General features: G+C 48.6%; 1 protein-coding gene across 5 annotated transcripts in view; it reads left to right on the top strand.

Annotated features, from left to right (window-relative positions):
- The window catches only part of LOC135908469 (serine-rich adhesin for platelets-like), a 267,051-nt gene that overhangs the window by 207,361 nt on the left and 34,939 nt on the right, over positions 1–24,751 (top strand). For all 5 annotated transcript variants that reach the window (XM_065440246.1, XM_065440242.1, XM_065440241.1 and 2 more), the window contains 6 exons: positions 12,379–12,926; positions 17,453–17,577; positions 19,302–20,324; positions 21,410–21,522; positions 22,095–22,156; positions 22,677–22,822. In XM_065440246.1, the coding sequence (XP_065296318.1) occupies positions 12,379–12,926; positions 17,453–17,577; positions 19,302–20,324; positions 21,410–21,522; positions 22,095–22,156; positions 22,677–22,822 (2,017 nt within the window). The remainder of the gene's footprint in view (positions 1–12,378; positions 12,927–17,452; positions 17,578–19,301; positions 20,325–21,409; positions 21,523–22,094; positions 22,157–22,676; positions 22,823–24,751) is intronic.

The raw sequence follows: 24,751 nt of genomic DNA, 5'->3' as shown, positions 1-24,751 counted from the left end.
CTCCACTTGCTCGCCTGCTTCGTACTTTTCGGCTTACTGGGAAGCTTTATTTCAGCGCTGACGGGCGAAAGCGTTTACCCACTCCTGCGATGACGCCACGCTGCCTCGTGGACACCTGCCAAGCGCGCGGCGTCTCCAGCGCACATTCGTTCTCGCGCGCGTCTTCTTGGCGCGGTGCGCGTGTGTTTGCCCGACGGTCATGCCGCGGTAACTTGGGAAAACGAGCGCAGTTGTCTCACGCTTTGTTAGGCGCGGGCAATTTCGTCTGACACGGGTGAAATCGACGGGAGGATCGCTCATCCCTGGCCGTATGCACTGCGTGGACGATGACGGTGCCTTTGCCGAGATGGACTTTTTTTGTGTGTGTGCGAATCGGAGAAAGCGAAATCGTCCGGCGAATCTGAGCTCTGCTGTCGGCGGGGGGTCCCTTTGCATGTAAGCGGAGGTGTGTGTAGCACTTACTACATCACGCGTCGTCGCGCTTCTCGTAGCGTATGCAAAGCGGGTAAAATACGGACTCGTTGACAGCTGGTGCGGAGAGACAGAGAGAGGCGAATAGAGGGGAAGGAAACTAATACGTACCGGTTTCGGTTAAGTAAGCACGGTCGATCAGCTTGTTCGCCAGTACAGAAAGATATCTGATCGAAGAATTGTGCGGGCAGTTCCGGTGCTCACTTGAAGTGAGTGTCAGGTAAAGTTGAGGCGTTGGAAAAGTTTTGTTTCTGTTTTTTTAACCTCCACTCGCGTACGCAAAGGCAGTGTGTGTTTTCCGAAAAGACGTGTCTAGTCTTCTTTTGGCGCTCCGCCGTGAGCCGGACGCTTATTCATACAAGGCAGTAGTATTGTCCAGGACGCTGTACGCTTCGTTTCCAACAAACACGGAGAGTTTACCAGGATTCACTGGCTCCGTCTGCCTCCAGCGCCATAGTGATACAGCTGAGTCAAGGTACGTAGCGTTAAGCGCTGCTTCCTTCGCAAATCCGACCCGAGTACGCGGCGCTTTCCCACGCGTTCTCTTGTGTACTAACGGTGCGTGCTTCCTGCAGATAGCGAACAGCAGTACATTCAATTAACTGTAGCCCTGAACCGTCCTTTGAAAAAGTGTGCAGTTTAAGCACATACAGCATATTACAGCATATATATAGGAGCAAACGAAAGGTTTGTCGCTGGCCCACTGAAAAGCAATGCTCGAAGGAACCCCTGTGCAAGTGGCTTTCCTGGAGTCCCGTTCACTTCGCAGTTACACGATTTCCAGCATGGTATACAGAGGAATGAAAAACTCTCTCTCATGGCACAGGAGGAGGCAGGTGTAAACACGCAATACTTGCTTACGTGGTCGCTGCCAATGCAGATGATTTTCTTTTAACTGCACGTCACCGCCTATGTGGCTGCTACCGTATACCAGTGCGTGTCGGTGTGCCCGCGCATGATTGAACAGCCGTGGCTGCGTGGGACGTGCGCGAGGCTCAGTGCACCTGGGGCTGAGTCATCATCAGCAGCAGCCCAGCTACGCCCGCTGCAGCGCAAAGGCCTCTCCCATGCTCTTCCAACAACCCCGGTCATGTGCTAATTGTGGCCGTGTCGCCCCTGCAAACTTTCTAATCTCATCCGCCCACCTGACTTTCTGCGGCCCCCTGCTACCCTTCCCTTCTCTTGGAATCCAGTCCGTAACCCTTAATGACTATCGGTCATCTTCCCTCCTCATTACATGCCCTGCCCATTTCTTTTTCTTGATTTCAACTAAGATGTCATTAACCCACGTTTGTTCCCACACCCAATATGCTCTCTTCTTATCCCCACTTTAACGTTACACCCATCATTCTTCTTTATATAGCTCGTTGCGTCGTCCTCAATTTGAGTAGAACCCTTTTCGTAAGCCTCCAGGTTTCTGCACCGTAGGTGAGTACTGGTAAGACACAGCTATTATATACTTTTCTCTTGAGGGGTAATGGCAACCTGCTGTTCATGATCTGGGAATGCCTGCCAAGTACACCCCAGCATTCTTATTCTTCTGATTATTTCAGTCTCATGATCAGGATCCGCGGTCACTACCTGCCCTAAGTAGATGTATTCCCTGACCACTTCCTGTGCCTCGCTACCTATCGTAAACTGCTGTTGTCTTCCGAGACTGTTAAGCATTACTTTAGTTTTCTGCAGATTGATTTTTAGACCCACCCTTCTGCTTTGCCTTTCCTGGTCAGTGAGCATGCATCGCGATTGGTCTCCTGAGTTACTAAGCACGGCAATATCATCGGCGATTCGCAAGTTACTAAGGTATTCTCCATTAACTCTTATCCCCAATTCTTCCCAATCCAGGTATCTGAATATCTCCTGTAAACACGCTGTGAGCACCATTGGAGAGATCGTATATCCCTGCCTGACGCCCTTCTTTATCGGAATTTTGCTGCTTCCTTTATGGAGTACTACGGTCGCTGTGGAGCCGCTATAGATATCTTTCAGTATTTTTACATACGGCTCGTCTACACCCTGATTCCGCAACGCCTGCATGACTGCTGAGGTTTCGAGTGAATCAAATGTTTTCTCGTCATCAATGAAGGCTATATATAAGGGTTGGTTATATTCCGCACATGTCTCTATCACCTCATCGAAAGTGTGAATATGGTCTATTGTTGAGTAGAATTTACGAAATCCTGCCTGGTCCTTTGGCTGACTGAAGCCTAACGTGTTCCTGATTCTATTTGCGATTACCTTAATAAATACTGTAGTAAACACGGGGCTCAGTACCCCGTGTTTATTGCTGTCGTCATGAAGCCGGAGGAACTGGGAATATCTATCTGGCTAGAAGATATGAACGTCGTCGTTCCTTTCGCATCCGTGTCGACGCGTTGTACAGGACGGCGAGCGTCGTCATGCACGTGGCTGGCACACCACAACGCTTTATAAGTTTGAAGTGTGTACGACGCACTTACGTGCAAGTCAGGCAGCATAACTCGCACTCCACACAGCGCATGCGCTTTGCTACAAGCTTAATCTCATTAACATAGGTTCTGCTAAGTAAGCGCACATACTTACAAAAATAGCGTTCCACATATTCGGTCTAGTTTGCGTGGATCAAGTTTAAGAGTGCGCGCTGCGTAGAGTGTGGTGCTTTGCACGTATAGAGCTCTCATCCGGGCGTCTCGGTTTGGCTTCAATTTTGTCAGTGGCCAGCAAAGTAGTTTCGCTTTATGGTGAATGAACAAATCGGTCAGACTTCAGACGATTTATTTTCTTCGGTTACTGGAACGAGGCAAAGACGCGTTTCATGCTTTGTCGTATTGCTATGCCAGCCATCCCCAAGCTTATAAAGCAAATAACTACGGTTAAGCTAATCGAGTTTATTGCGATATTTTTTTTCGCTGCTGTATCACGCACGCTAAACGCACGCGAGAAAACATCCGCGAACGCGCTCTTTTCCTCGCAATTTTCAGTTACGCTCTTGCCTTTGTTATGAAAGATGTTGATATAGAAGTGAGACCTACTTCTGCAATAAACGTCCATCCAACAGCAGAACAGACTGCTTCTACTAGAACAAAGTATTATACTTAGTTGCGGTTATGCGAAGTCATCTTCAGTTTGCACTCGCGGTAACTGTTGCACGTCTTTATGACGTCCCATTACTTCTGTACATCTCATGCCATTTGACAGTTGCGTCAGGTCTGTCAAAGAGTCGTGACTGGTGTTAAAGAAACCCACAGAGCTGCATAGGTTCGGTTTCGGGTAGGGATAGCAGCCCTCCAATGGCGCGTTTGGTGTGGAAACCCATTGGCACACCAAATACCATCGACGGGTCAAGGAATTCAGCTGGTGTAAGAACAACCGGTGGTGATCCCGCCAGCATACGTTGTAACCCGCGCCCTTTCCAGCTAATTGTAGTTACATGGTAGTAATCTTTCATGATTAAAGGCAAGCGACTACCACCTTCAACTATCCTTCGTTCAAGTTCCATGAGGAGGATCTGCTCAAGCTACACTTCGCAGCATCAGCCGAAGAAATGCACGCTCGCAGCCGAGAAGTTGCGCAAAGTTTGTTTCAGTGCTTCTCCGCAACCACAACCCGACCGACAGAAACTGCGTGCCAAGGCACGACAGAAGCAAGGATGATCCTGGCCTATCTACACTGCAGAGAGATAGAACTGGGTCGCCCCTTCTTCGCGACGAAGTAATTGATCAATTACCACTGGCAATGAACGCTAAAACCCTTTACGACCGGGACTGATTGCACACTGCGGGCAGCCAGACTCCCCCCAGTGCTCGCTTATTGATAGTCCGACTTCCCCGCTGGTCATTACGAAGGCTTAATTTGCGGTCTGGGACGTAAACGTTACACACGCGGGAGTGAATCTGCGTGCGGCTCACGGTTACCGCGCAGGAGTACCAGCTGCCGCCGGCGGCGGCGCCTGCTGCTGCGGCGGCGGCGGCAGAGGTTGACCTCGCAAGGACGCGGGAAGGTCGCGATGTTGGCCTCTTGCTGCCGTGAGGGGCAGCAGCCGTGCGGACGCGCGCCGGGGTCCTTGGCATTCGGGCGCCCCCCTGAGCGCCGGGTGGCGACCTGCAGGCGTACCGTGGCGGTGCGGCTGTGCATCCGCCGCAGCCGCACCACCTCCTCCTCCTCCTCCTCCTCCTCCTCCTCCGCCATTTCTCATCTTCGATGGCCTCAGCGGACTTTGCGCGCTGAAGGCTGCTGTATTTTCCGCAAGTCTTCTCGGGGGCTCGGTGACCACATAGCGGTGGTTCGGCGGCTACGTGGGCCTCTGTTGCTTAAACGCGAAGTCGCCGGTTCAATGCCTACTTGCACCGGAGCGCAAAAAAAGAGAAAGAAAGAAGAGCAAGCAAAACGATGAATCAAAAGAAAAACTTGCCCCCTCCCACCTCTGCCCAAACTCGCTACACGATCATGCACCATGTTTTATCATACTAGTGTTGAGATTATTGTGCCAGAAACAGGATTCTTCTGTATTATTATTATTATTATTATTATTATTGAGTAGTACATAAACAAAATGTTTAGAAGCAGTCTTGGCTATCATTACGGCAGGTGCAACTGAGCCCGCTAAGAAATGCATATGCAATGCGCACGAGAATCTAGCATGTACACAGGTGCGTGCGTGCGTGTGCGTGCGTGTTTGTGTGTGTGTGGGGGGGGGGGGTGTGCGTGCGTGCGTGCGTGCGCGCGCGCCGAACAACTTCCGGTACTGAAACAGTGAGCTTGGGGCCGTCTTCTAATGTCGTCTCTAGCAAACCCCAAGTGCAGACCTAATGTGTGAAAAACCAGTAAGGTGGTTCGCGCGAGGTAACGGTGCACAACGCGTTGCCTCTCGTGAGCGCACAGCACGCTTTTTTTTTTCCTGCCCTCTAGCTACGTTGTTTGTTCCCCCGCGCCGCTCACTAAAGCGGCAACCAGCTCTCGTTAACTTACCTGCATATCCTAGCACACCTTCTTTCCTCCTTCAGTGTGCGTACGGAAAGCTTTCCTGAATATATTATTACAGAGGGTGACGGCGAGCAGTAGCACCTGTGCCATGACACGATCTCTGCTTGCCAAAACATTATCGACCGCTCTCAGAGATCTTCAAGACAGCTTGCTGTCTTGAAGATCTACGAGACATTGCACATTGCGTTCGCAATGTGCAATGTCTCGCAGATGTCTCGTTCTCGTCTCGTTCGAAGATCTACGAAACAATATACATTGCGTTCGCAAGGGACACTCGCTCGCCCGTGTTCTTCCGGTTGTTTTTTCAGTGTGTAACTCGACTAGCGAGCACATTCCCCAAAGAAGGTCTCACCACGCACGGTAACACGAATACAGCACGACTTCGGGAACTTCCGTTCCAAGAAAGCGCTGGTATGCTCACTTTCAACACGGCGCTCCGGTCCCTACAAGATTGACGAGGCTCAGGCGCACGTCCACGCCGGATTAGCATTGTCGCGTCAGCGCCAGCTCCCGCACTCGCTAAAAGTCGGGGAAGGCACGCGATGAGAAGGCGCTCTCAAAGAGAGAGAGAGAAAGGAGTAATCTTTCTGAGCTGCTATTTGTCCTCACTTACCGCGCTGAGCCGTGCTCTCTCAAGGGTTGCGAAAGACGGCGCCAACCTTTCCAAGGAACCGCTTCTCTCTTCACTTTCGCACCCGCCGCGGTGTGCTACGACGTTCTATTGCTGAGCTTGAGGCGTCCTCGGTCGCGGCGGCCGCTATCCGGCAGGCACGAAATGCGAAAACAGGCTTTGCTACTTATGCTTATGTGCACGTTGAAGAGTACAAACTTGCCGAAAGCATTACGGATTCCTCCACTACGACCTAATTCATATAGACCACTTCGCAAGTCGCACCCTCCAACAAGCAATAGCTCATTTCCCACGCAAGCCGGTGAGTGACTGAAGCAATTGAATACTGCGCAAAACTGGATACCGAGAAAGAAGTACAACCTGTGAGCACGCGTGAGTGTTGCGATTCCTTTCCCGCGTTCCCGCAGCTTATGATGGCTTTAAGTTTTTTAATGCGAAGAGCATTATTTGCCTACTTCAGCCGTTCTGAATCTATCTATCTATCTATCTATCTATCTATCTATCTATCTATCTATCTATCTATCTATCTATCTATCTATCTATCTATCTGTCTGTCTGTCTGTCTGTCTGTCTGTCTGTCTGTCTGTCTGTCTGTCTCTCTCTCTCTCTCACACACACACACTCTCTCTGGCCGTGATGCCGTCATGGCTGTTCGATTGTCGTCATTCCAGCATCGTGATATTACTCTCGTCATGCTGTCGTCACCGAAACGTCGTCATACAGTCGCCGTCTTAGCGTCGTCGGGTTGCCGTCGCAGTTGTTCCATCGTCACCATTGTAACTTCGACATCTGGCTCTTGTGATGACGTCGTCGTCACGTGACGCCGTCGTCGTCATACCGTTGTCGTCATACCACCTTCATCAATGCATCGACGTCATTCCTTGTTCTTCATTCCATCGCAATCATGCTGTCGTCATTCAATCGTGATTATTATGCCACCGTCGCCGTCTCATCGTCGTCTCACGAGCTATCGTGCGTCCGCTGTCCTACTGTGGTCGTCGTGCCGTAATCGTAGTGCCATCGTTTCCATTCCCACTTCATCCGGTCGACGTCATACCATCGTCGACACAGTCTTCATCGTCTCGCTCTCCTATGTCGTTGGCGTCGTTATACCGTAGTCATAACTTAAGAATCCACAGTTAATTGTCATCATGCCCTTGTTGTTGTGCACCCATGTCTTTCCATTGACATCATTTCTTCTTCGTCATTCCGTCATCAGGGCGTCGGCGTGATACAGGCGTCTTCAAGCCTCGACGCTCACGGGCGAACTTGGCAAGTTGGTGTCATTGTAAAGTGGGACGATACCAAAGTATGTGGCATCTAGCGGAAGCAATGGCAGTCTCAGAATTACCACTACGCGTGTTAAATGACCGTGACTTCAGGTCTGTCGCTACATTGCTCGATCGCATTACCGTCGACAGTCATTGTGAGATTAGTTTTGTTGCCATTTTTTTCTGACTGTTCTATTCATATTTGCGACATTATTTTTTATTAAATCCTAGAAACGATGACCCTTTCAAACATGCGCTCGTAACAAAAGTCCTGCAACATTTACAGCAGCGCACAAATTGACTTTTATATAAACAGTCGCGCTGTTACTTTATGGAACGATAACTCTAACGCTAGCTGCGATGTATTGCTTGTTTTTTTTTTGTGATTTATTAATTAACATCGATGAAGCAAAATTAACATTGGCAGTTGATACGCTGGTGCATTGCATCAATATTAGTTATTATCCACCTCACAAGTCGTTCGCAGCACTGTGGAAGTTGCATGGCTCCTTAGCCAATAGGAATGGCTAAGCGTAGGCATGGCCGTACGTAATGAACATGCTTAGGCATGGATTGCGTGTCGTATAGGTTCCTGAAACGATGCTGTTCTCACCATGTATGCTGACTACTTAGCAGGCTAGGCCTTGTTCTTCCAGCCTTGCTGTAGGTTTTTTCTTCTTTCTTCTTATTATTATTCTTTTCGCTCTTCAGGAAAATTAAAGCAAAACTAGAAAGAAAGTATTTGGAAACAGTCATAAGACGAATACTTCTATCGATTCTTGTAAGCGAAGTGGAGAAACGCACCACATTTGTTTTTGTCAGACGTGCGTAAGAAAAGGTCGGCACAATGGGTAGTGCCGGCTGCCTTTCTTCTCCTTTTCATGCAAAGAAATAGCAATGTTCGCTTGCGAACTTAATTCAGCGTCATTTCGCCTTGTCTTAACACTTGCACCAACAGATTGTTCCATTCGCGGCGTCGCAAGCAAATAAATAAAGATAAAGAAACAAAAACATTAGCTCTGCATCCTTCTACGAATTTTTCGCTCAGGTCATAAAAGCCTGGGCTCACATTCGCAAAGCAGTTCTTACGCTCGACTGGTCCGTAAGAACGAATGCCAGTCAATATAGGGAGAGCGAACATATAAAAACTACTAGCGAAAGCAGGCAGTCCACAGAAATCGGTTCGGTACTTGCGAAAGCTTTCCAAAGTTCGTCCCGCATCCCCTGTTGCAACGAGAAGCGCGCCCTGTGTCTTACAATCATGGCGGATGCGGCACTTGGGCGAAAACGAGCAGCCAACAACCCTCGACAGAGAACCCCGCCACCGCATGCAGCCTTTCTCGTTCGCCTCTTGAGCGTGCGCTGCCTTACGGCGGCGCCTGTTTGCCGAGAAGGGCATGGCCCCGTCTGGGAAAACCACCTCGGGGGCCACGTACGGGTCACAATGCGCCCGACACTCAGTGCGTGTGTGTGTGTGCGTGTACGCACCATGTACCACTTGTATGTGTAATGCGCTGGGCGCCCCGCTGATGGAGCTATCTCTGCCGCGCGAGCGGTGAAGCGGCAGCGTGCTGCTGCTGCTGCAGTGCTCTTGTCAGATACGATCGTGTTCAGAGGGAGAGAGAACGCGCGGATTCGTCGAGCAATCACGCGAGCATCAAAGGAGGCTGCGCCGGAACTACGAAGACATCGACTTCACCCTTTGAAAGCCGGCGCACAGTCCTCGCGATAAAAGACACGGCCTCCCCCCCCCCTTTTTTTTTACGTTATTTTACGCGGTTAGAAATGTGCGTAGGTGCGTTGCCTTGCGGTCGCTGCCTGCCATGGATGTTCCCAGAAAGTGTGGGTCCTTTTCAACTTCGTTTGGAAAGGAATTCCAATGACTGCTGCGTGCCACGCTTTGTTCTCCTATGTGTAAATACTTCTGGAAACTGGCTTTGTGGAAGCGGACGCTGAAGGTTTAGAAGAGGGCGCTGAAGGGATCGGGAGATGGATGGGGAGGGGGGAGGGGGGGGCGCTTGTAGAGCGGGACACTTCGCTCACTGCAGTTGAACGTCCGAGAGGACCGCGAGTAGGGAATAACTTACTACAAAAAAGTTGAGGGTGCGTCCCCTGTACGAAGCCCGCAGCACCCGTGTCCGTGTGGCGCCTGTTCTTGGAATTTCTCGCTGTAGTTAATCTTGTTCGCTGACACAGGAGTTGCGGAGAGTTCCGATAAGAGTCAAGTATGCAACAGTTGAAGAGCTGTCGCTCAGAAGGAGTGGAACGCTTTCTAGAATGCTCTTGTGAAACCTGCTAGTTGCCTATGTACGTGGAAAACTTGTTTATCCCGAACCTTCTGCTTATGCTTTCTCTCTCTGTGTCTGTTTTGTTGCTGTCTTCCTTGCACAGAAAAATGCAGCCATAATCTTATGAGGCAGTTTTTCCCACGTGACCATAGAGAGTTCTATCGCGTACTTGTAATCTGACCCTGTCTTAAAATGCGTGCTCGCATTGCCGAGGTGACTTTGATGCGGTCGTTAAGCCACCTGCCCTTGTACGTCACCCGTCACCTGCCTTGCTTCAGCTTCTTTGTTGTGATGAAAATGAAGTGTTGAGTACCAAGGTTGCTTGGTTTCGCTTTGTTCATTCTAAAGAAGAAAGTGTAAGGGGGCGAGAGAGACAGACAGAGCGGAAACTTCGTGCAACATCCATTGCAGTGAGACTCTTGAGATGTTGCAGTCTACTTTGGGTACAAGCGCAGGTCAACTGTATACTGAAGGGGGTATCACAAAGAAATGGAAGTGTTTAAGCTTTGTGCGATGCCCTCCCCCCACCACCTCAGTGTTCATACCTCAGTGTTCAGTGCATACCAACTCGCTCAACTATCGACTTTACAGCTCAACTACACGCTACAGTTTCTTATTACGTGCTTGACTGTACAGTGTTTGCGATGATCATTACACGATATAGACTAGCAGGTTATATCAACACTGGAAATCATATGTGGCGGTAAAACCATATGTAGTGGCAAAATCCATGCCGTAGTCAATAACCCATCGTCTCAATCAATTTTCTGCATAAGCCACAATTCGTGATAGCTAAAACATTTTTTCTAAATGTCAGCACCGCTAACGTCAGTCAGCGAGCAAGATGCTTAATACCAGGAAATGAATGCTTCAAAAAATAAAGAAAAGAAGGTATAATGTTTCGAGAACCGAACATGAAAAATTGCACCCGCCTCTCCTCCAGCCATTCTGTGCCATCGAGGCTCAAATTAAGTCATACATTTCTCGTTGCTAATTGTATACACGTGGCTGTGATTGTCTGTGGCAGTTCCAATAATAGAAGCACTAACAAGCAAGAACAGAAAAGCAGCTTCTTTCAGCAGCTTATGCAACAGTTATCTTTTGCTCTTCTTCGAGCAACTCACTCCTGATAATCCGGGAACGCAAAGCGTACCACTGAGCTGGGCCTGCTAACACACCAGTTACCACAAATGACATAGCGCCGTCGCGTTGACCCATGCGATAGTTACCTGCGGCCTAGAAACAGAGGTGACGTCAGGGTTTTTGACCGAAGAGACGAAACAAGGAAAGACAGCTCAATTACCCAAGAGCGTGGCGTTGTCTGCAGCAGTTGTATATACGGAGTCCAGGACACGTCGATGACGTCGCTGTGACGTCATTGTAAGCGCCCCAGTTTTTGCGCCGTACGCTATATATTACAGTTCTTCGTGTCCGAGGGAGTTGTTCGTGTCATTGCTTCGACATCCATTGCTTTCACATCCAGAGTTTGCTGTCGTTTCTCTGATGTGGTGATGACCTTGCTCGTGGTTTGGTTGGATTGCAAGTGAAATGGTATGCGTTCCTAGCATCTCAGCCGCCTCAAAGAGGATCACGTTCTTTCTTCTAAGATTTCACGAAATCGTGCCTACCTTGCCATGAGTCGTCCACTACAGAGTGTTTGAAAAGAACCAATAGTTCGGATAGACGATTGCCATCCTTGGTTGTGATCAGCAGCTTCGCACGCTGTATTTGTTGATGTTCTCCCGTAAATAATGACATGGCATTAGGTAAGTAGCTCGTGTAAAAGAAAAGTGTACTTGATTATTATTGCTTCCATTCAGTTGTTTTGAACACATATATACAGTTAACAGGAAATGGAAAGCGAGGGGCAGATCCGACAGCCAAATCTCACAAGATGTTGCCTACCACTACTTTGTAATTTACACCAATGACGAACTAAATAATATTTCACCTAATTTGAAAGTGTCTCTTGCTTCGGTAACTTGAACACCGTCAGATTCTGCATGCAAGTTTTATGTGTTCTGTAAAAAAAATGGAGCAAGGGTTACCTAAGCTCAATAACTATAGTACTTGAACTTTGCAGTGCTCACACACAATCAACAACCCCATACGCTCCCGCTTCTTCGTGTAGGCACGATTAAATCATTCTTTTATCAGAAATTTTGCCATGTCAAGCTTCCGCAGTAGGAGAAAGCTGAGGCCATTTTCGTCCACATGGCCAGTATACTACTTCCGTAAAACTACAACCCGGCGCTATAATAGCTCGTTTGAGTAGAATGATCAGTTCGAAAGGTTAAAATAGAACTTAGTAGTATTGACGCTTACACAACGCTTCGCCAACAAGTTGCCCTCTTTAGATATTCTGTGAGGCAATGTGAAACTGAGCTCCAGTTGCGCTTACATGGAAGTCGAGCAACATGTGCGGCAAAGGCATACAGTTTATGCGAAATTTCTGAAGCCCTTGCTGTCAAGACAGCAGCTGTCAATGGGGCGTATACGTGTGCTGGTGTTCCTGCGGTATCTTCCGTATTCCGAAGCTCTAGAGGTCGAGAGGAACATTTTTCCTCACTACGATGGGTTTCCTAGCGTCACTCCGCGGAGCTCTGCTACAGTCGTATCTCGTATACAGTGACTTCTAAGCTTCGTGCGACAGCTGCACATGTGTGTCTTTTGAATGTGTCCGCTTCTCCGGCAAGTTCCACTTGAGCGTCTCAAACCTTGTTTTCTTTTCTCTCTCTCCCTTTCTTTTCCGCAGGAGATGCGTCATGACGATCAGCAGCTGACTAACGACCTGTCCGCTTCGTCCGACGACGCGATGGAGTCGCTAACGGACAACACGCTGACCGTCGGCGCTCCGCCGGCAGCAGCGCACGACGGGGTCGTGAACCCGGCCTTCGGCCACGGCGATGAGGAGGACGAGCGCAACAACCTGCGCAGGAGCAGTCAGCAGAAGAGCCTCGAGGAGGAGAAGAACGCCGTCAACCAGCAGCCGCAGCCGAACGGCAAGATCCTCAACCACCACCGGATCCAGATTCCGGACGACGCGGTCATCAACTACGACACGGCGCGCGCGCGCAAGTCCCTGCAGCACCGCAACGGCGACGTGGTCGCGCTGGACGTGTTCGCGGACTCGGCCAAGGCGCAGGAGGCCCTGATGGGAGGGCTGGCCAACGGCGGCTCCGAGGGCGTGCGGCCGGTCTCTAGTCCCCTGACGAGCAGCAGCACGGCGGCCGCCGGAGACGCCGGCACCAAGATGTTCGAGGAGTATTTCATCCCCGTCAACACGCACAAAAAGTTCCTCCGGTGAGTGCGACACTCGCCGGCACAGACGGCGAGTGCGGGAGTTACACCTTGTCTTTTTCTTTTTTTTTTTGGGGGGGGGGGTGCATGAAAAGAGAGACAAAGCCGAGGGTGCCACTTCGTCCGGAGGTGCACCATCGAAACTACAGTCGCTCACTGAGGTTTAACGACCTCAGGAGCTTCAGTAAAGCGCGTATCGCTTTCTGAGCTTGTTGTGACTTTGAGGTGTATGTAGACGCGGTCGAAGTACTTTTGCCAACGTGATTGATCTTGAATACAGGCCCCCTTCCCCATGCTTAGGGCAGCAAATCGGACGTGCGTTTGATTGATCTTCCTGCATTTCCTTCCCTGGCTCTCTCTTGCTTTCAAATCTTGACTTGGAATCTAATACGTTGATGCTTGGCGAGAGCTAGCACATCGCGGCTAGTACGAAATCAGGAGAACACAGGATATAACGTTGGCTTACCATTGAACAAAACAGGGGCACGCAGGAATACGGAGAGTTAAATTGATAGACAATGGTGGAATCAGTGATGTCACTATAGCCAACGCTTCGACAAGGGGATTTGTCTTTGTCAGGGCGGGAGCCGCTTTCCTTGACAGCGTTTACAGATATAGTGAGGTAGATGTATTAGTCAATGTGGACACAGCTCCACAAGTGCGAAATGCTTCTTGTGATCCTCGTGATATCAACAAAGCCTGTGATTAAACCGCTCAAAGCAGTGGTCCAACATAACTTCAACGACCTAACGAAACATCTGTGTTCTCACGTAACGGACTCTTTTGCAACGTGACATCTGATATACGCTATTTGCAGTACGTAATACCTCCCGAGAAGACCTTGTGCTGTGCAAACGCTGATGTAACTCATTTCAAATGAACGGCACTGCAGCCGGTCACGCGGGAAGTACACTCGCAACGACAGCATTGCCATTGCAGCAAGCCTATTCTAAAGCGTTGGTGCGAAACAGATCTGCGCAGATTTAGAATGGAAAACAAGACAAAATGGAAACGAATCGTATACCGAAATTACGCCGCGCTATTTCGCAACAACTCTATTCCAACTAGCCACAACGCAAGCCTCAATGTTTCGAAAGCTTTGAATCTTTGTCCCATCAAGTACGCGATTGCTCGCGGCACAGCAACACTTCACTTACTGCGAAAAAACCAATTCAAGAGCCTCCCAGTTTGTGTCCAAGCACTGGGAACTACCCAAAGCTCTGACGTCATGCTGCGTCACGCAATCGTATAGATGTCTACTGTCTCGTCTCGTAATGATGGGCCATACCGCTGCGAGAGATTGTCTACTACACACTGCACAAAAAAAAAAAAGAAGTCCACCGGCGTTGTCGCGAAGGCGGCGCGTCGGTCGAGCTTGCACTTTGCTCCGAAGTAACGGCGCCCTCCACGAACGGCATCATTCTTCCCTCGCGTGCAATGAGATTTTTCTGCAAGGTGCGAAGCACGAAAGGGGGCGGCACGCTTGATCCCGTCGCGCGCCACCACCTTCGCCGGCCGTGTTCAGTCGCAAGGGAGCCAAGGCCGCCGAGGTTCGACTGGCTCTTCCCTTCCATTTCGTTATTTTCTTCATCTTTCTTTTTCTTTTTTTTTTTTCTTAGCGGCGGCGACTGCAATCGCACACCGCTTTTCTGGCAGAGCTCGCCCCCTGTTCGCTGCTTCTTCCCACTCCTTTTTATCCACATTTATTTTTTTCGTCCCCCCCCACCTCCGCCACCCCGTCACGTTGTCTCATCCAGCTCGGGATGCCTTCTGCTCCTCCCTTCGAGAGACCCTCCTCTCCCGCTGAGGTCGTTGTGACGTGAGCAGTGAAGTAAAATGTCCACGCTGCACGCTTCGCCGACTTGGCACGCTCGCTTGACAGATTCGCGATGCATGCCGATGCACGGCGGCACTACCTTGTTCCTCGTGCGAGCAGCCGCGGCCATTCCTCGTCCGCTGCGGCCGCGGCTGTTATTGTTGTCGTGGCCGCGTGGCCCTCCCAAAGGAGCTCCGAGGAGAGCTCGTATATTATAGCGCGTTGTTCTGAAAGGGAGAAGCAGCGAGAGCGGAGGCGAATCTTACCGTTCACTTTCTTTCTTTCCTGCCGCTTCTGCGTATTCCTTACGACGTCGCGAAGGAAACGATCAGTTCGGCGTATTCTTGGGGCTGTCCAGATCTTTTATGCTGCTTTTGCGGTGATTACCGCGTTCGTCTCGCATTGTGCCGACGCGTACGTGTCGAACAAAAAAAGTAAGAGTCCCGGGAGATGATGTCTAATGACGTAAATAAGACCGGCGAAAGTTACTTGGACGCAAAGGCGAATTGTCCATTGGCCGTCCTATAGCGGAGCGTATCGACTGTGGAAACATATATACCTACTAGAAATCGGGTGGTTTGCGCACAAGCGATTATGAGGGGCACTAAAAAAAAATAACGATCTAAAATAAGATGGCTAAAGGCCGACATTGTGCCTTCTTCTTTTTCGTACTCGTGCGTCGTTATTTTCAGTCGGGGTTGCCCATCGGCAAACGAAATCCACCACCGCGACGATCACAGGCACCATGGCTTACGCATGGCACTGCGCCCATAGTTAATTTCATCGCTGTTTGGCAGATCACAGAAAGCATATTACTGAGATAAGTTTCTACCACACCACTTCGCGTGACAGCGGGCTTCTATCTAATATGCAAATTGTAGAGAAAACCGTTCGAACTTTATTAATATTAGGTTTGCCAAACGAAACAACGATCACGATAATCATACGAAGAAAGAAAATGGTGAGCAACTTTCAAGAGCCGTTTACAATGGAAGTTTATTTTGACAACAAATACATGCATATGTGTCAGGGGTATTGGCGTGAATGCCAAAGAAATACCTCATAACGTGCAAAAATCCCGCCCTCCAGGTGACGCAGCTCTCAGCACGGCAAAACGAAAGAGGAAGAGGGAGAAAGGAAAGAAAGAAACACGTACATCATGTAATGTGCTTCGGGGGCAAAAGTAATATAAATGCGTTTTAAACGCATACGTAGCGTATAAAAAACTACATTCAAAAAAACACGAGATAGCAGCATAGAAACAAGACTGTTCATACATTTAAATGTATGCACACAAATACATTTCAAGTTTAGTGCAATTACCATTGAAAATGCAAAATATAAAGCCTGCACTGTATGCTTGCAACTTTCGATCGTGCGCAACGTTCAGTCATCGATTCATCTTTTCGCAATTTTCGCGCCATCATGTTAGAGTTGTCTCACCTCACGGCTATCGTGCCACACTCCCTTGCTCCGTCGGAGTTTTGTAACTGTCCAGGCACACGACCCAGACTCTCCTGAGCACACAAGGCGCTGACCGCGTGGTCGCACTTCTTGACGACCTGAGAGACTGCAGTGAGAGACTGAGCACTGTCGTGCGCTCCGTCGCTCTCGTGCGCAGTCGTTTTCTTTTTTAGGTTATTTCTTCTGCCATCTTCGGTTCTGTCTACCACTGCACCACCTTATGCCGAATAACTTCCCCGTATTCAATTCCGTTCCTCTCCCGACAGACCTCCAAACGAAATTGCGCTCTCAACGCATCCATCCGCACCTTCACGTCCGCCGCGCCAAACGAACGCACTGTGTACGAACTGCCCGTTTCGCGACGAACTTAGGAGTGCGGCCGTAGTGCGCTAACATTTCGTGTTGCATGTTTCAGTATACCTTGATGCCCTCCACGTCAATGCGCGTTGTCAGGTACCTCAAATACATTCGCTTTGTAAGTCAGATGTTTGAGTTTTCCTGAAGTGTATGAGCGGGAACGTGGGCTGTCGCAGTGTGCGCTAATAACATTCTCGCTAGCTCTTCGGTAAAGGGTGTTGTTGTTTAGGCGAAGCTTTTCTTTTTCAAGCGCAAATACAACGGGGAAATTAGAACGTGAAAATGAAATAGGTCAGTTCACCTGTCTATATTTGAAAAGTTTTTTTTCCTTATTTTTTCTTTAACCGTAGATTCCACAACAGGAAGTGTTATAAAATCTACGCTTCAGTAAACTTCAACACGAACATCGACTAATTTGCGCGAATCGCCATTTCGGTGTATACGATTTATTGGGCCTATTATATAAATACAAGGTGTCGTGTTTTCACCTGAAAAAATAGTGTCCGTAACTGTTACAGCGAAATAATTCGTGCTGAGGTGTACACTATAGAGTTAGGTTATTTTTTTTCTTTCTGAGAGTGGTCGTGAATTACAAGTGTCCGCTATCGGTCGCTTGCAACGTCCTGATATTGTGACTACAACCGCGTTCCTCAGGAACGCGGTATTCATCTTTTCATATGTTTATTGCCAGTTATTAATCAGATTTCAGCACAGACTTATTGGCTACATTCACCGCGCTGTGATTGGGCCAAATAATGCTGCTGCTAATGTGTTACTACCGCTGATGTATTCCACTGAGACTTCTGTTTGTTAATGAACGTACCTCTGCGGCATCCATTATTAATGCGTGTCCTAATGCGTTCCTTTCTTTCTTTCTCTCTATTTCTTACAGCGGCGAAAAGCTTTATTTAACGAAAGAGAAAAGAAAAGTGTGTTCCGGGTGGAAGCGCATGTTCTTCTGCTGTCTTCTACTCATGATCTTAGGCATCGCTGTTCTAGTGGGAGTGTTAGCAGCAAGTAAGTACACCCTATTTTATTGCGTTGATTTAACATGTGCCGATGCGACAGGTTTCGTATCGCAACAAGTATCACGTCAAGTTTAATAATCCACGTAGTTGTGGACATTGCGTAATCCTTAGACTCGAGCATATATATCTCTTTTCCAGTGCAGCCCTGATGGCGCGCAATAAAGAGCCTTTGAATTTTGATAATCTTCATCTGCACGGGACTATGGCCTCACATATCGCAGCTACAAAAGGCCACAAAAGCTCTGCTGCGATATTTGAAGGCTACTGGACTGAGTCAGCGTCTGTGATCCGGACTGAGTGACCGAACGATATCCCCAGTGGACTTTCTCTTCTTCTTTTAATCTTCCCGTCCCCTTTTCCCTTTCCCCAGTGTAGGGTAGCCAACCGGGCTCAGTCCTGGTTAACCTCCCTACCTTTCCTTTATCATTTGCTCTCTCTCTCTCTTTCATCTGCACGATACTGCTGCGTTTGAACGCGGTTCCCAATAGCTTAACTACCTACCCGCTATGATATTTCTCCCGCATGACAAGTTCTTTTCCCGCGTGATTCGGACGGTTAAAAATTATGCCATAAAACTTAAGGTGATGGTGAGTGACGTGTTGCCGCAGCTGAAAGGGCAACTCCGGGGATTTTTTGATGCCCACTCATCTTAATAAAATTTTAATGTACGTTGTCTTTTGCATTCTGATTATCGATGTCAAACAATATGGCTGCAGGTCATTTCGTTTTCCCGAAAATGAATTTTAAAGATTGGTTGCTTTCCCGGCTCGTGACTTTTTACTGGCCGCCCTGTGTTTGTTACGTCAGGGACTACACCGCTACTGTCGCTGAAATCGTCGCTGAAATCGCCGCTGTCTTGTTCGGAAAATTAGTAAAAGCTCCCTGTCGCATCAGGAGACATCATCAGCTTCGCTCCTTTGACGTAAGCGCCACGTGTACTGCGTGTTTAGCACGCGTTGCTCGTGTTTACACTATGGTAGTGTAGGGTCTGACGTCATCGACTCATCGTGAAGTCACACGAAGCAGGTACCCGTTTCGGTTTCGGTATCGCGTTTATTGGTTATTTAAAATTATTGAATTTTTAAGCAAACTGAACCACCTTACCGGTGACACGACTGCCAATGCCGTTTGAAAATGACAACAGCCTAATATGGTTAAAGAAACGCCGGAGTTGCCCTTTAAGGTATGACTTTCAAATTACGATGCATTTGCAAGGACGTGCTGCACCGAGAAAATAAAACTGTTTTGTTCTAAGCATCTACGCCCGCATTCACTAAAAGGTCTTACGCTAGAATTGTTCGTAAGATAAATTTCAGCCAATCCTGATGCTGGAACATCATTACCGAAGCCGGCTGGCTAATGCGAAAGAGCACTTACGAACGAAAAGCTTTGTGCATTCGGCCCGTGGTGGCGGGCCGAATTCGTGTTGTGTTTTGTGTCGTGTTTAAAGGAGAAGGCATCTCGTGCCAACTGTGTCGACAAGTTGAGATTTTCCGCAGTGGTCGCGTTTGAAATTTATTGTGCTTGTTAGCCTGCAGAGTAAGCTTGCCCATGATGCACAAGTATTTATTCAAACCACCTAGCCACTTCTTGGGCACTTGTGGTTTCGTATAGCGTTGTTCGTTTACCAATTTCCATGCGGGCCGCCGTTTAGAGCTTGCAAAATTTGTTGTCTCTTATGCTTGCTATTCGGGTTTCTCGCATTGCTTGCAGCTGGGTTCCTGCTGAGTGATTCTAAGTCCTCTCCAAAGTCCGTTCACGTCGATCCGAGCAGTTCGAGCATGTACGCCGGCTCGTCGACGCTAGAGGGTGCGCCGCAGCCAAGAGAGACCAGCCCGCCACCCACCCAACAGTCATTACCGCCATCGTCGCCGCCAATCGTAGTCATTTCTTCCGCCACCACCAGTCCAACCACGCAACCGACCCGACCTCCATCGACGACAGTCACCGAGCCTACCGCGACCTCGGTCGCCACCGCCAGCACAAGGGACCAGTCCATGGCGACTACGCAGTCTCCCGTGGTGGTTGGAGTCACGACAGAAAGCGTAACCACGGTGTCAGACCTGACGTCTACATTTCACGGCTCCGTCGAGTCTTCAGTCACTACGAGTGTTCCGGTAACGGGTCAAGCCTCTCTCACGACCGTCGACTACAACCAGACGGACGGTACCGACGGTACCGCTCCCGGCGTTCCAGTCACCAGCGCTCCGTCCACCGCATCTGCCCCGACGATGGCTGTGCCGTCGACGTCGGCCCTGCCGTCTACGGAGACGGCTGTGACGGAGGAAGCGGGTTCCACCGCAGAGACCTCTACCGTCACGCCTCCCACGTTTGGAGCAACCACCGAGGCAGCCACGACTGTGACCGATGCCCAGACGACGACAGCAGGTACAACCACGCAGGCACCGTTCACTGCTACTGGCTCCGCGTCCACCACGACTTCTTCTGCAACGGTGACTCCGACAGAGCAGGAGCTGACCACCGTTGACACGAGTGCGATTCCCGAGAGGACAGCGACAACACCGGCAGCGGTCGAGACCACAGCCGGAGCCGAAAGCACGACCAGTCTGTACGAGACGACGGTGGCATCGCTGACCGACAGCTCGTTGCCGACAGACTTGGGGACGGCGACGACGACAAGTTCGCCAAGGGATGAAGAGTCGTCGATGGTTACGGAGCCCGTTACAGCCGCGAGCACCGAAGAACGTACTCCCACCGGCGGTCTCCCTCTTCCTGGTAGGACCAGTACAAATATGTTTTAGCTGCTGCATGTTGCGCAGAACTCTTTAGGCAATTTGTGTGTGTGTGTGTGTGTGTGTGTGCGTGTGTGTGCGTGCGTGTGTGTGTGTGTGTGTGTGTGTGTGTGTGTGTGTGTGTGTGTGTGTGTGTGTGTGTGTGTGTGTGTGTGTGTGTGTGTGTGTGTGTGTGTGTGTGTGTGTGTTTTAGCGCACACTCTTAAACCGTTGCACCCTTTAGGGTGTATATGTGTCTCACAACAATAACCATCTGTCTTCCTTGCGTTTGCGTTTCTTGAAAAACGCTGCGCTCGCTACTTTGTTGTCGATGGTACTCTGTCATGCCGATAACGCGCGTGCCGTCCGTGACTTGGAGGTACCGGGCTCGCAGCGTTAAAGAGTCATGAAATGAAGGCAAGGGAGATGACGATTATCGTTGCGTGGCAACACACGACCCAAAGGGTGCAACTGTTTTAAGAGTGCATCAGATACGTGTATGCGCCCGTTACCGATCAGTAGCCTAAGAATCACGACACCATTCGCGAGAGATGAAAAAAAAAACGAAAATGAAACGTAAATTCATTCTAGATTCGAACGAGAAGTGTAGTTCTATCTAGGTTAGTGCCCACAATGTCCAATTTAATTTTTCTTATTATTTAACGTGTTGATAGAGAACCCTACACTGTCCATAACAACGTTTGAGGAACAAAGTTCTGGAAGTTCGGTGCCTACGTATTAAGTGAAGATTTGTTCTTGCGACTGTCTTCCGCCATCTTGCACTTGACGGAGAAACAATTCAAACGTGTTGGCAAGTATATTTTCTTGTTCTCTGCTTTCACTGATGCTATAGCGGCCGTTATGGGCGAAAATGCAAATGCGCAGACCCTATACACAAGGCATTTTGTTTGACAACAACGGCTGAGATTTCACAGTTCTTCAAACTCTATGCCAAACATCTGCGCGTGTGTTTGTGGGCGCTGTGCACGTTAGTGTGTGCGTGCAATTCAATTCAACTTCGTGAACAACAAAGTGCCTTTGTATGTAAATTCCTTTTATGAAAACCGTGTTAATCCTTTTTTTTTTCAGGACCAAACGCTGTTGTTGGTGAGATCACACTTCCGGAAGAGATTTTCAGCGAATCTCTGAACAACAAGTCCTCCATAGAAGCACGAGATCTCTCGAACCAGCTGAAACAAGGGGTACGCCGTTCTCTGAGAAGCCTGAGTAATAATTATGTCATTATAAATGAAACCTTCTGTCTCCTTCTGCAAAGAAAAAAAGAAAAAGAAAAATGTTTCGGAACCATTCGTATGTTTAAACACAATGTCATTTACGAATATGACGCCAGAATGTGTAGCGCAAATTTTGTTAGGTGCCGTATATAGCGGACAGCATCGAATGAATTTCGACCATCTGTGACCATGCATATAATTGTAGTAAGATGAGTATTTCCTTGAATTCCACCGACTGTCAGAATATTGAAGTCTATCTGTCCTTGTGTCAAAACTCCTATCATTGTCACATGTTGTTTAACTTACGTATGCTTTAATTTGAACTTTCGTTTGTGATGTTCTTGGTGCTGAGAAATTTCCCCAGCGATATAGAACATCGATCACGAGGCAAATTATAACGAGTCTTCGAAGGTTGCGAAGACACACTCGCTAACGTTCCTTCCTATTTCACGAAGTTCGTTCGGTGACCTTGTATTGACGCAGGAACGCGATAAAGCCTCGTACATCCATCATCTTACCGTTCTTTTCATTTTTCATAGTTAGAAGACATCCTCAAGGGACTTGGGTACCGCTACGAGATGGTGGACATTCTGAAGTACAGGTACGCCCGGTCACAGCCTCTCTCTCTCTCTCTCTCTCTCTCTTCAATTCCGTTCCGATGATTTAATTTCATTGCTGCGGGGTTTTTTTTGTCTTTTTTCTTTCAAACGCTCTCGCATCTTTTTTTAGCTGCGCTCCTCAAGACGTTTCACACGGACCGCATTTGTATCCCCGTGCCGGAAGCGCGTCATTTGCGCAATTCGTTTTTTTCGTTTCCCAGCCGGGTCAATGCGTTTTCAAAGATCCGTCGGGTCAAAGGTCGTTCGCGGGTATGCGGCCGCCCGCAGTTCCAGAACGCCGGACCGCGGTGGACAGATGCGGCTTTATCTTTCCGGCGGAGCCGACTGGCGGGTAGTTGGGCAAGGCCGCGAAGATAGCCCCCCCCCCCCCCCCCTCGCGTGTGCTAAGCACGTGCAGCCGCGTATAACGAAGGGCTAAGCACTCCTCGTTCTTCCTTTCTTGCCTTTTCTTTTTGTCGATTCCGTCTTTCTTTTCTTACTGTCTTCTTCCATCGCTCACAGGAAAGGCAGCGTGGTGGCTTCGTTCGTGGTGGTCGGCGGCGACCTGCCCGCGGCCAAGGTCAAGGTGGCCATCCGAGACTTCCTGGCCAAGAACAACGGCACGCTCAGGGGACGTCCCGTAGACTCGGCGTCGGTTGTCGCCAAGGGTGAGCCGTTATCATCTGATCCCCCTCAGTGTGACGTCCTGCCGTCTTCTTACCTGCTAACAATGGACCGGGAGCAACAACAGAGGTGGCCCGTAATGTAGTGCAGTACCGTGGCAGGTGGAATAAAAGCGTAACACAAGTGCAATATCCCTCCCGTCCTCCCCCGGGAAAAAGAAAGAAGAAAAGCGAGCTTGTTTATTTAATGAAATGTATTTGTAGGAGTCGGCCATGCGTAGAATATAGCCCACCAAAAAATTTTTTTTCGTTAACCTCTCCCGGCCCTCTTGTCGCAAACATCCGCTTATCTCAATTTGCCGACATATACCACTTCTGAGATGCTAAATCAAAGCGGCACACTGAAGCGAGAGAAAGGAGGATTCTGATGCCCTGTTTCGAAGAAGACATCTTTGACGTGTCACTGCGACATGTAACCATAAACATGTATTGAACATGTTTATAGGTCAAACATGTAAACCCTAAAACAGTTCGTTAACGCAAACATATCGCCGGGTCACCACCTAGCTCTTAGAAAACAAGGCTCTGCGCAGTCTTCAATGTGACTCGACTTTCCATCCATGAACTTATGCGGCTGCATCCACTCAGGTGCACGAGTTGCACTCGCTGTTACTGGAGAAGATGTTTTATAGACTGTCATAAGATGCAGGGCAGTTCGCTTTCAAAGTCAAGGCACGTAGGGGCGAGGAAACGTGCCGGTATAACGTCACTCTTTTGCACTGTACGCCTTTTTCATTCTATCTTAAAAAGACGACAATTTTCTTTCCAGGGGTATAGCGATAGTATAACTGATTTTGGACTTTCTAATGGCACATACTAGTAAATTTTTAAGAGTAAATGAAATATACATATATTTTTTTCTTGTAAAAAAACAAAGTTCAATCAGAAAGAGGTTAAATAAGAACTGAAACGACGGCTCGGTCTCTTTTGGAATACTTGTACATGAAGACGTATACTAAGGGTTCTCTTAGTGATGGACGGAACGAATCTGTAATCAGGCGCCCGTTGGAGCGTTCTATATACGCTCTTTTTGAACAGCCTCGTATCTATTACAGCTTGCACTAAAGTGACTTATAATCTCGCAATTTACTCCTGTTTTCGCCGTTGAAGCATTCTAAATATGCCTGGCGAACAGCAGGGGATAAATAGTAGGTGATGCCATGTCGTCTGTACGGCTGTGTATTTGGTTGCCCGTCTAGAGCGGCGGAAGTAACCTACAACGTTCTAGCGTACCTTTGAAGTTTCTGAAACTCCACATTTTATTATTACTTTTGTGTCAATACTTTGAAGATTCAGATATTGGCATTAGATACATTGCAAAATGGGTTATGCGGAAATAAATCTGCAATGTGGGGGACGTTTCGGGAAAGGAAAAGCTGTCATAATTCCGAGGGTCCATACATAGCAGAGGAGGGTATTTCCCCTGACCAGGACAAATTTCTCTGCAACTGCAAACCTTTCTTTCTGAGGACCTACACCGGGTTTGTATTGTAGCATCGTTCTATGCTCTCGGGTGAAATTTTTCCTGTCATCGCTCGACAGTGTAAACCGGTGCTACCACTGGCAACCACGAAGCCTATAGAACTGAATCATTGTGTATAGCGTTTTTATGAAGGGCACGCAGTGCTGCTGTTGAACATGCTCATTCGGGGAGTCGTAAAATCGGCACATTTCATTCGGTACGTTGATCAAATTACGCGGAACGCTGCCGAAAATGTTGTAACGCTATGAAGCATTAGGTATTCTGTAATTTTATTTATTTTTATCTTAATATCGATATCTTGACCAAGTACAGCATTTATCTTCGCGTATTAAAGCCAGGGCACCATGTTATGCATATATTTCTTTACAGAACAATGGGAATTCATTTATATTGCGTATTTTCTGCCAAGTAGGTCTTAAATAAAAAGTCAG

Source organism: Dermacentor albipictus, chromosome 3, assembly GCF_038994185.2.
Source record: "Dermacentor albipictus isolate Rhodes 1998 colony chromosome 3, USDA_Dalb.pri_finalv2, whole genome shotgun sequence".
Classification (NCBI taxonomy): Eukaryota; Metazoa; Arthropoda; class Arachnida; order Ixodida; family Ixodidae; genus Dermacentor; species Dermacentor albipictus.
The sequence above is the reverse complement of the archived record's forward strand: the minus strand, read 5'-3'. Positions and strand labels throughout refer to the sequence as shown.